Below are 12,919 nucleotides of genomic sequence, written 5' to 3'. Positions count from 1 at the left end.
GTTTTCTGGATTAACAACATAACAACTCCCAAACGACCAGCTAGTGAGAGCCTTATGAAGATAAGTGCGTAATTTGCTCTGTAATTCTCTCTCCACACATTGAAATGATGGAGAAAAATAATAATAAATTGTTAAATAAAATTTTAAATAAGTAAATTGATAAACAGAATTCTAGATACTTTGTTAAATAACATTAGTTAAATATGTCATTAAAATTCTAAATAAATAAATTGTCAAAGATTTAAACAAGTGCAATGTTAAAACAAATTCTAAATAAATTAACGTGTTAAATAAAATTCTAAACAAATAAACTGTTAAATAATTCTAAAGTAAAACAAATTTAAATAATAATTTAAAAAAGAAATTGTAAAATTGTTAAATAAAATTTTACATGACAGCCAGACAGACAGGCAGGCTATAATGTCCATAATGCTCCATCAAAACACGATCAGGCACGAAGAGGCTTCGGCTACACGTTCATGACTGTTACTGAAACAATACTGAAGTGGAGCTTTCTGAAAAACAAACTCGTCTAACAACTCTGAAGTTGGTCTGCGGTGGAGGTTCTTGTGCACAATCTGAGAGGGGATTTTTGGGCTGTGGTGAGAGAGCATCCTTGTGCTTAGAGATGTGGTCTTCCCCTTGTGTGCACATCAAAACCCTCACTCTGAACTGACAAACACGATAATGCCACTCGCAGCCCCAAAGCAACTCTACGGCAAACACAAATAGAAGTGAGAGGGCGTGAGAGAGACACCAAACACGCTGGGGAGAAGTGAGGCTGATCCACGTCATAAAGAGAAAGAGTACAAAAAATAGAAACAAACAACCTTCTTCTTTCAGTCTCCATCCTGCCAAACCTACAGGCACAAGGTGGGGCATATTTTAGTGTCTCAAAGAAACATGAGAGACTCAATTCATGGAAGAATCTGGGGCAATGGTGCAGAAAACCACACACACACATACACACACACACACACCTATATAACTGAAAGTGAGAAAGAGAGGAAGATAAATCGATGCGACAGCAGTTAACAGGCAAGCTGGCCTCTATATTTCAAGGATAAGCTTGGACACTAGAAAGTGCAGCAGATAAAGATAGCTACAACTAGGATATTTTTACTTATTCTTGAAGCAATGCGGAGAAACCGTCTATTTAAAGACTACTGAATGATACTGAAAGATCTCTGATCTGAAAAACTCCAAGCAGAAAACATTCAGGGTGTCTCCTTGTATTTCCCTGTTAAATTTAATGCTTAAAACATGTCAAGAGAAACTCATGACCAAATTAGCTGTCATGATACACCACACTCAAATGAATGGGTATTTAGATAAGAATGAATAAAAAATGTTCTCTTGAAACATTTCTGTAAACGAAGGCTTTACAGCTGTTGGCCGCTGTTTGAGCAGTTACACCAATACCTTTTTCTTACATCAAGCGTAGCATGCGAACAACAACCACAATTACAGGTGCTGCACCTTTTCTGGTGGATGTTCTGTTTCTATTTTTACTACAAAAACTGAAAAGAAACTCATTCATGGGAAGCAAAAGAGAGAGCCTTATGACCCTTCCTTTAAAGTTAAATGTTCTCCCATACACAAAAGCTCTGTGACAATCATAAGGATCATGCAGTGTATGTCTTAGGCAATGCTTATAAAGTAAATATGTGGCATAACTATCATTCAGCCTCATTATTCATGTACATTAAGGAGATATACATTTGTAGGCTACAAGAGTTGTGTGTGTCTTTCTGAAGCTAAAAGATCTTTTTCAATAATAAGTATGTGTGCAGATTTTCTGTCCGTCGTTTATGCAGCCTGTGTGGTAACAACTGTCCCTTAACATGTGAAATGTTGCTCAGCAACTTGGACATGACATGGAGTCAGTGATTGTGATTAATCAATGATTGATCATGACATTGCTCATGCTCACCAAAGCCAAAATGGCTAGTTGCATCTGCTTAGATTTGAAGCTTTAATCAACAAATTAGCTTGTTTAAGCACTCCAAGAGAATAAGCCAAGTTGCTAAGTTACAATTTTACTAAGAGTTACAGGAAATTCAAAGAATGATACTCTTTCTTCATACTACAGTGTTCTTTTGCAAGGCATGGAGATGGGGAAAAAAATGGTAGCCGCACGAGGAACACCAACACCAGAACCGAAGAAAGAGGAAAGAGTAGGAAAATTAGAAAAAAGAATTGAGAAAAGATCAGGAAGTGTATATATACGGAGGAGAATAAGGAGAAGTTGCAAGGCTGCTCAACAGAAAAGCGACTGTAGTGATTTTTTATTACTTGGTACAAAGAAAGCAGGGACATTACTGTCAGCAAGGAAGCCAACAGCCCAGAAAGAGACTGATACACAGCAAAGGTAAATCTCCTCAGTAGTCCATCTCATGCCCAAAAAAAAAAAAACGGACACTGTTACAACTCTATCCAGAGCTGAATTGCTGCATGAGAACATTAAAGAGGAAAGAAAGCGAGAGCTCTCGGGGGAAAAAAAGCTCTATTCAGCCTTAATGCTCCTTCACGACCAAACATGGCTGATGCCTTGAAGCGAAAAACAAAAAAAAAAGTCAACAGAGACAAAACTTGACCTCGAAACAACAGAGCAAGACAAAAGGAAAACAACTGCGGAAGAGCGTCCTGGGGGAAGCATCGGGCTGAAGCAGCTGCCCGGATGAACACTCCAAGGGAGAAAAGGAGTGGCTGAGTAAACACTTCGAAAGCCTTTTTTTTTTTTCGAAAAGCAGACTGGAATGTAGCTAATGGGAGGGTCGAAGAGGCTAGAGAGTCTGCAGGGTGGTTAAGGGTTACTCGGCCATTTTCTTTACCGACTATCTCCAAATATTTGGATTCACCTCGTTACGGCGTCACGAAGTCCATCTGCCAGCGCTTTGAGTGGTGTAGGCTGTCCAGAGCCCCAAACAAGCTCTCATTCCCGAGTCACCATCCACATGGTTGGCTCGTATTACCCGTCCCTTGAGCAGTGAGATGATTGGAGGTCAGTGCTGCGTTCCCAAGATGTTACTAGTTACACGTTTCTCCACAGCTTTCAGTCATTGCTCTGGGGGACAACTGGATGAACTATTGATTGCAGTGTTAATATGGTGCGTTACTCGATTTACCCTCCTGTGGTAAACAGAAGGCCACAAAACATGCTAGCACAGAGACCCATTACATTCTTCTTTTCACTTGACACACAGACATCAGCTTCTTATTGAGCAACATGCACTGTTTTTTCCTGGCTGATCAAAATGTCAAGTCACTTCCACTTTTTCCAGAGCTACATATTAGCATGGACATGGCATGGCATTAAGTCAGTGCATTAAACTGCACTGACAAAGTTTATTATACTTCTCAGTAAAGCGCAGAGAAATCTCTTTCATATGCATGTTCCTCCACAACATTCTGCGACACTACTACATAAGTGTGTGTGTGGGAGTTTTATTGCCATGCCAGTTGCATGCACCCCTCTGTTTGACAACAATGGTCCTCTTATTGGGCCATCAAGATTTGGTCTGATGCCTACAGTACAGCATTCTCAGTCAAATAACCAATTTTTCACACACGTCCAACTATAAATGTAGTTTACTCTAAGGGTAAACAAGCATTCAGTTTAGAGCTCTTTACACTTTTATGCTTGAATTTAACAGTAATTAACTGCAAAGAGTACAAGCCAGAGACAAAATCTTGGAAGGATTAGTGTGGCAGTTGACCGGGATAAGAACTAGCATGAGCAGAAGCTAATATTTTACTAGGACTGAGGATGACCTCTTGATGACTGTCTAATCTATTACACAGCCACCTTGTAAACGCGGCTGATTTAAAACATTAGCACAGTGGAGCAATAACAAAAGTAATAAAAGTCAATAAAAGAAAAGAAAAGAAAAGAAAAAAAGATAAAACCACAAGAAATGCCTGGAAATTGGAGCTATTTAAAAAATAAGGGAAGTGTTGACATTAATATCCATACTGCAATAATTTGTCACAAATTATTTCTGAAATATTGTGGATATCGTGATCGTTATAAACTGACTGGAAGCAGACAATGTGATGTTAAAATTCTGTACTTTTTCCTATTTTTCAGAGAGTGTTTACAAATGTGAATGTTATTTTTTACTATAAATATAAAAATAACTTGATTTGTTATTATTTAAAAACTGGCATGTATTATTATTTATAGTTTTTTTTTTAAATATATAGGTTTTTAATGCAACACTGTTTTGCTCACAGTTTGTGAGCAAAATTAAATATTGTTATATATATCTTGTATTGTAGAAATGCCTTCAAGAATATATATATATATATATATATATATATATATATATATATATATATATATATATATATATATATATATGATATATGATATGATATATTTCGGTCATATTGTATACTCCTAATGGCCATTCTTGCTGAGGATGAAATTCTTTGTGCAGTTTAAGGTCATTTAAGAGTCACCTGGAGACTTGGTGGAATTTATGTTTCAGATGTAAATGATTGAAATACAACTGAAACAGAAATTCCACCAAATCCATTGTGTGTATGTGTATTTTATGGGTAACCTCCCAGATTTTGAAAGTGACAACACTATAACTAAACACTTCTATGGACGGAACCAAAGCCATTTCCTCGTTCACTTCTACAAATTATGCATTTACTTTATCCAGATTATTTTTCTCCTTGCATTACTGGAACGTGTGATCACACAGGGCTTTTTTTGTTTGTTTTTTCAGACCAGGGTCAGTCTCACATGTGCATGGATGTGGATGTGCTAAGGGCATCTACCAAAGGCCCCTCCACAAGACATATTGTTTTAACTAGTAATCTGGGCCGTATTAAACAGGGACCTGTGTGTTTGCTTTTCACATGTAATCTCTAGCTTGCCTCGTCCTGCTGCTAACTAAACAGAAACGGGGGGGAGGTTGGAGGATCCCTGTGCGGGCCCACAGGGCCTAATGGGCATGGAAATATCCGGACCTTTGTTGCCATCATCCAGGCATGAGCGTTTCAGCTAACCCAGGCATTAAACAGGCGCTTTCTGGTGACCGTGAAGAGGCCTTGACTGGTTAGACAAAATAGGCCAAATCTCATGAGACCTCCACTCGACAGAATGAGGGCAAATATCTTTACACACCAATACCAGCTATATTTACAGGCAAGATGGCACACTGAGGGCAATTCCCAGATTTTTTTGGTTCAATACACATAAATTAGGATTCTATTATTCAGTATGTGCTGCCAACGACATTAAAAAAAAACACTAAGAGTCTAAACCAGCTTGAGACATGAAATGTCACTCATGACACAATTCATCATCAGTATCAGAATACAAAATCACAGTATAATGTTCTAAACAAAGTAGAAAACTACATGAACTTAAAAAAAATTCTGTGACTATAAAATAGCATTGCAATCAAATAAGCAATGTTTCAACAGGAAATTGTGCTTTAGTGAAATACCTTTTAACCCTTAAAGGCATGTATTTTTAAACCCTTAAAATGTAAAATGTACAATGCAGATTGTACGAGGGATGGGCAATCGTGATAAATTGTCAGTTTCTAAGATACCATCGATATTGTGATAACTTTTTTTTTTATAATAAACTTACAAACTGACTATAAGCTTATTTTGATAGGCATTAATTAAAGCATCATCAAACAGTTTATGCTGCAATATACATAAATTTCTGCAACACAGTTTTAGTACAAGATTTCTATATTGGGTATTTTCTGGGGCCTTAAATGACCCAAATTACCATAAGTTCCAACTTCAAATAACATACAAATCAGTACAAATAGTTTTAGCCCATGTGCAAGCGGGTGGAGAGAGACAAATTTCTGATCCTCATGCCAAACATTCAGTTTCTGAACATTCTTGTCCTTGCCTACTTAGCAACCAAATACTTCAGACAACAGCAACCATAAACAGCTCATGATACACATTAGCATGTAGCCTTCACAAATAAAACTTCACATGCAACTGCACAACTCTTTCTTTCCTGCTAACTTGTAACACAATAGGCTTAAAAACTGCACGCATCTATTTAGACACATCACCACCACCACAACATAAACTCCAATGCGTTGATGGGAATCTTCAGCCAATTCTGGCTCTATACAATCCTATTTAATTTTCAAAAGCAAAGTGTCATATGTCGAACCCGAGCATCGGTGACCCACGCTGCACCTGACATCAGCCTCCCAGCATGTTTAAGAGAACTCAGCCCTGTGATTGTTCCCCTGCCAGGGTGACACTGCCTTCATGGTTTCCAGCAAAACCCTTCATAAGACTCCATAAAGCTCTATAGATTCTTCCTACCGTATCACTTTCACAAGCAGAGGCTTCCCGAGGGAACAGCAGCGACCTGTGGCAGGTTCATGTGCCAGGTTTAAGACAGCAGCCATTCATCCCATAACCTAGCGCCGCAGCTATGAAGTCAGCGCAGCTCCAGATGTTATGCCACAACTAATTTGAGGGAAGGTCAGTTTTATAGAGTCAAGCCTGTCAAAATCTCTTAGCATGGTGCTAGTGAGTCACACTCCGTCTTTACACATGACAAGCGCGCAAGATGTAGAGAAGAAGACTTAAATAAACCCAATTCATTCAAACACTAACTACCATCTATTTATGATCTTTAATTAAAAAGATCTTTTAAATGTCCAAATGTGATGGCTGGTTGTGAGATTTTAGTTTTTACATCTACTATATTATCCGTTGCATGACAGTGGAACTGTTAAGGTTGAGCAATGCACTATATCACAAGGTCTCATTGATGGCACAACAGGAATGATGTGGGGGACTATTACACACCCACACACTTAAAGACAAATAGGCAACTGCATTCATGAGCTCTAATCTTTTTTCCATAAAGCCCCACTGGGCTCATGTCATGTTTCCTCTGAAGACCAAACATGGTAAACCAGACGTATTCAGACTTTCCCCCATGTGGCCGACTTCCTAGTTTTTGAGAACCTGCACCCCACCCACTCCATTTGAACTTTTATTTCAAATGAATTCAAAACATTCTCCATTTGCCATGACAGAAAGTGAATCTGAGGCATCTTTCAAACCAGGAACTCAAATCAAGATGAGATTATAATGTGAGATGGGGGGGGTGGGGACGGGGCTTGGTTAAAACACCTGCACAACTGTCGTTCATTCCAGATTCATACATCCATCGACTCATCTGGCATATTTTTTGCATTCCAGCTCAGTCAGATGCTAAAATGTGGAGTTCCTACACAAAATTCTGAAAGGTTGGCAGTTCTGATACAGCAATCTTAAATATTTATATTTTTTGTTATTTTCCATATCACCCCTCACCCACACCATCTGGAATTCCTCCCCAAAGTTTGAATGCCTCTGTGGTAAACAGAAAAGCTGTAGCCAATTCATTCCGAAACTTACAGTTCTGCAATCTGTCATTTTGTGCAATTTGTACTTTTACTGGGCAATGTGTGCTTCATCTATCTACTTTTAGTTTCTCCTTCAAAGACATGGTGGAGAAAACTATGACAGAGCAGATAATCCAGCATTGTCATCTTCAGTACACACACGACTGTATCTCACATGAGTCCTCTTAATCGTTGCTCATAACGTGTTATGGAAAAATCAGCATCATATGCTGAAAAATATGCAACATGAGATCTAAGGGGTGTCTCATTCTGTGTAATAACCTGGCACAACTGTCACTGACAAGCTGCATGAGTCTACAGTCTGGGCTAGAAAGGAATCATCTCCAACCTCGCATTATCACTCTGTGTATTTTTTTTTAATAACCATTGGTGGTGGTAATCCACGTTTAGATATTTATCACCATCAAATAATCTGATGTTGATGCCAAAGACAAAACATTATCTTGATGTCTTTTTATCGTTGAAAGACATGCAGACTTGACCTTGATATCCCATTTAAACCTGCCACCTCCTGTGGTCTCCTGACACTGTTACCTTTCGGCCATGCAAAACAACTTCTCCTTTTTTGTATTAGTACCAGAAATAAGAGATAAAAAGAGAGAGAGAGAGAGAAAGAGAGAGAGAGAGAGAGAGAGAGCACGCTCTAAAACGCATTCAATATGCCATGTTGATTTAACATGTCCTGACCTGACCAATATGTAAAAAAAACAAGGAATAACAATTGTTATAACTTGCTCCACAGGACTTAATCACCACTAAATCTCTGATCCAACAAACCGCCTACATTTAGTTTCACACCACCACGCAATAACAGTGTGTTTCACTTGGCTAGATGAAAGTCCCGTGACATTTTCCTATCCAGTGGAGGTATCTTATCCTGCATCTGACTGGCTGCCTTCTGTAAACCAGAACATCAAAACTCCTGTCACATCCGCTGGAAATGCAAACAAATTAATTACGATCCCATGGGTTGGGAACACCCAGCTCAGTCCACACTAACGGAAACTTTCATCCGCAACACTGCCACAGCAGCAGTTTCATAACTTGTGGCTCAAACCACTGCTAAACAATCAGCTAACACGAGTTAAAATGTTTTTAATCGGAACCACGATACAACTTGTGGTAATCTGAGTTTAGAACTTTATATACAAAACATCAAGCTCTATAATTTGTTCAAACTGTTGTTATTTAAATTTGCCAATCAAGAGTTGTTCCTGTAAAACACAGAAGGCAAGCATATTTCTCGCCCTTCGTGGCCAACTGACCCCTTCCCTTCACATGAATCGGTCCCTACAGTGATCAAGGGGGAAGCCTTCAAAGGAAACAAAAGCAGGCCAGACCTCTGAATAAGGTAGCCTTTTTAAAACTATGCCAACCCGACGCAGCGCTTGAATAGCAGCCTCCTTTGATCTTTTCTCAAGCAGACATCGGTGGCTGCATTCGAGCAGATGAGCTCCTCCTAACGCCAGAGTACACAGCCAGGAGAACATCTGTTTTTGGATCCTTTTCAACACCTGTTGAGAAGAAAGCATCTACCTGTGACATTGAGAGGGGGGGAGCATGATGCTCCTCTTCTCACCTGAGGGGACACGACAGTAAGTGAATCAGGCAACTGACGTAAATTTGAGCTGCTCTGACTCAGATTCCCTTTACTGCTCTAACATGCAAGTGTGAATAAACAGGACAGAAAAACAACTGCTCTGTTTAAACATTACAATATCAAATCCAGGAGAGCAGGAGAAGTTTGATTAACTTTTTAAATGCGATCTGATTTTCCTCACGCTGACACATGATATGAATAAATCACAAAAACAACACAAAGCTACTAATGAACGTTTTGTTGTTGTCTTTTCTCAGTGAAGACTCAAAGATGGTTCGGTTTAAGCCTTTATCCTATAAAACAAACCATGGAGAATCCATCTTTTCCTTCCATGTCCTCACATTTAATCATATTTTAACACAGAAAAAAAAAAACTTTTCAAACTGAAACAAATTCTCACCAAACATCACTTTGAGTAAAAAGCCTCATTCATTCCAGTCAGCACCAAACAACACGCTCTTCACTTTATTATATTTATAGATTAATCTTTGCACCCTACTTCATCATTGTCTAACATGGGTTTTTCCTTTTAAGGTAAAGTTGCAAAAGCAATAAAGACAGAAACTAAGGTTCTCTCTCTGTTGGACAACTAACACGGACATGCTAAAACCTAAATGGAGCTGTGTGTGGGGGGGGAAATTGTCTTCATGGCTTTTGGTTTCCAAAGAGAGCTTATCTCACCCAGAGATTATTCCCCCTAAACCAACTACAGCATATATGAGAGTGGTTTGGAGCAGAACCGTACAGTGTCATAGATTTGAAAATGTGTCAGTAATGCAGATAATTTAAAAACAAAAGTGAACAATACCCTGAAACATGTATCTATTTAAATTAATTTGGTTCTTGATTGAAAGTCTACAGAAACTTTGGTGTCTTCTATGAACTGAATACACCTGCACCACTGGCCAAAAAAAGATCCTGAAACCTCTTATTAAATCAGCAAAGCCGCTCAGCCTGCAAGAAAAGTCTGTTAATATGTATACACGTGAATTTGCTTACTAGGAAGCAGACTAAGAAGATTAAGAATTCACACTCAATTCAGAAAATGTGTGACTCTAAAATTGTTGCAATTGCATCAGACAAATTCAGCAAGTAGGTCTGGTATAATTTAGCACTTATAAACAGTGATGTGTCCAGGATATTGTGCTAACCCTCTTGTTTGTACTGTTGCTGATATTACAGTCCTGCAATAGCCTATATTTCATACTGCTGTCACTCATTAGGACAATCCTCTGATATACTGCACCAGTACTTCTCAACTTGCCACATTTTCTGATAATAGCTCTTAACTACACTACATAATACGATGCTACCATTTTTTTGTATTCTTGTGATATTTATATGAATAATCTCCCTTCTTGCATGTTATATTCATGCTGCTGTAAAAGAGTTAAGAAAATGTTCTCTCATATTATTTCATCTCATCTTATCTTAAAACAACTCTACTTTTTTTTTTCCCCAGGTGAGAGAAACCTAAAAGCGAATTTAAAATTTTGCTTAGGCGATATTAAAGAAATATTCAAATAGTTCAGATACAACAGAGCAATACGAAATTCTTCCAAAAATAAACACAAACAACGACTCGAGTTCAATACTTCCTGTCAGACTATTATTATCCGTGCAAATATCTTAAACAGCAGCAATAATTTTATTAATAATGGACATCTCAGCATCCAAAATGTAAGAGTCAATACAAACATCCCAGAGCTAATATTAGTGTCTGTCCATTCATGCCCATGTGCTTGAATATCCCATGTGTGCAAATTTCCTGCTGTAATAAAACCACTCCACAGGACAGCCAGCCTTAAATAAACCTTCAGTCCATTCAATACAGATGATAAAGTCCAGCTTTCAGCACAGTGTCACAGTAAAACATCATTTTTCATTCATAGTTCAGGGTTGAATATGATCAGAAACACAGCACATGGTGTGGGAAGTGGAAAAGGACATTCAAGCACTTTCCATCTCTGCTGGAAAAAAAAAAAAAAACCCAAAAAAATAGACCCCCTTATAGAATTTGTAATGGTTTTAATGGTTATAATGGGAATTGTATTAGTTTTAATGGAAACTGTAATGGGTCTCTACTGGTAATTTGTTGCTTTCTATTGGTGGGATGATCTGTCTAATGGATTCCATTAAGGACCAGTAATGGTAATGGTTTGAATGGCTAGCTGATGGTTTGTAATGGTATTTGGAGTGGAAACCATTACAATTTCTGTGATGGTTTCTTTTTTTTTTATTATTATTTTTTCCCCCAGGAGGGATGTGCCTTTTACACGCAGGGATATCTCCTGTCCTTCATTCTGACAAAGTTTCCACGTATATCAGTATGTTTAGAGAGTTTAGGTATATACTCTTAGGAAAGTGAATGAAGCTGAAATCTCACCTCTGTTGTATAGAGTTCAGGTCCAGTGAAGTTCCTGGAGCTGCATGATCCGCACTGAGCTGCTCACCGCCGCCGCCGCCGCTGCTGCTGCTGCTTCTACAAGAAGTTTTCGATAATTCCTGAGCGCCTGTAGCCAAACTACTGCTTGCTTTATCAAGGAGAGGATGTTCAGTTAGTGAATTGCTGTGCTGGATATGCCGGCTTTGCTGGGATAAAGTGGCCTGCACGGCGGCAGGAGAGGACACGGATAAGTAGTGGAGCTGTGCCGCGATGGGAGCCGCGCCGCTCTCGGCGGAGAGATGCAGCGCCTCGGCTTTCTCCAGATCCACACTCCTCACTTTCCGCAGCTCTTTCCGTCTCCACTGCGCATTTTCCCCCGCGTTTCTCTTCACCTTGCCGGGACTGCTCGGAAGACTAGGAGCACCGCAACCGCCCTGAGGTCCACTTCCAACGTTTGTACACTCGTTTGAATCTAATAATCCCGACGACGAGGTCCGGCTCCCCGCCGTCGCCATTTTCTGTCCCGAATTTTTGCCACTTAATAGGTGCAATTGGAGAGGGAGTGGAGGGAGCAGGGGGAGGAGCCGGTGGGAGGAGCCAAGGCACCTACGTTCGGTTTACACGCGCTGCAATATGGAAGGCCATTGGGGTGTTTATGTGTGGGCACTTCCTTGCAGATACTTATATGCAAAATTCTTTACATACTCATGACATAAATGTCAAGAGTTGACATATAAATAAATGAATGAAGTACCTGAGTTTATTTCAGGATAAATACGATTTAGAAGTTTGTGTATTTGTGTAGAGGTAGAAAAAAAGTCCAGAAAGTACAAAACTTCTACTTCTATCTCCTTTTGGACCAATACAGTTTTAAATAGTGGTAGTTTCCATCCATCCATCCATCCATTCTCTGTACCGTGTATCCTACACAGGGTCACTGGGTAACCTGGAGCCTATCCCAGGGGACTCTGGGCACAAGGCGGGGACACCCTGGACGGGGCGCCAGTCCATCGCAGGCCACAATCATACACACACACACACAGACACACACCACAGACAATTTAGAGATGCCAGTCAGCCTACAATGCATGTCTTTGGACTGGGGGAGGAAAGCGGAGTACCAGTTCTGAGAATATGCAAACTCCACGCACACAAGGTGGAGGCACGAATTGAACCCCCAACCCCAGAGAGCGAGGCATCAATGCTAACCACTATGCCAGTTTATTATAATGTATTCTTATACTATGTGTACTTGTACTTGCTTCCACTACTGCAGTGAGTATAGTCTTGCAATGTTTGTCACTGTATTGCACTAATCTTCACTGTTCTGTCTCTTACTTTGCACATCTGTCTTTCTAAGTTTTGTTGTACTGGAGAAAACAGTGAGAAAACATTTTCATTATGGCAGTAAAGTTGAACTGAATTGAACTGAACTAAATTGAAAGTTTCCAGAGATTGCTTCCGAATGTTAGGAAGTACTTTTCTCGAAAACGTTCCATCTTTCTGAAAGTG

The 12,919-nt window shown here is 39.4% G+C and overlaps 1 protein-coding gene across 2 annotated transcripts in view; it reads right to left on the bottom strand.

The window, feature by feature from the left end:
• The window catches only part of map3k1 (mitogen-activated protein kinase kinase kinase 1, E3 ubiquitin protein ligase), a 37,400-nt gene extending 25,455 nt beyond the window's left edge, over positions 1-11,945 (bottom strand). The window contains exon 1 of one of the 2 annotated variants that reach the window (XM_026941879.3): positions 11,408-11,945. In XM_026941879.3, the coding sequence (XP_026797680.3) occupies positions 11,408-11,922 (515 nt within the window). In that variant the 5' untranslated portion in view covers positions 11,923-11,945. Of the gene's footprint in view, positions 1-391; positions 2,637-11,407 lie in introns of those variants that run through there. The other variant, XM_026941880.3, reaches the window with a different exon arrangement.
• Positions 11,946-12,919: the final 974 nt, after the last annotated feature.

Source organism: Pangasianodon hypophthalmus, chromosome 17 (assembly GCF_027358585.1).
Source record: "Pangasianodon hypophthalmus isolate fPanHyp1 chromosome 17, fPanHyp1.pri, whole genome shotgun sequence".
In the NCBI taxonomy this organism is placed as follows: domain Eukaryota; kingdom Metazoa; phylum Chordata; class Actinopteri; order Siluriformes; family Pangasiidae; genus Pangasianodon; species Pangasianodon hypophthalmus.
This window is presented reverse-complemented; position numbering and strand designations above follow the sequence as displayed.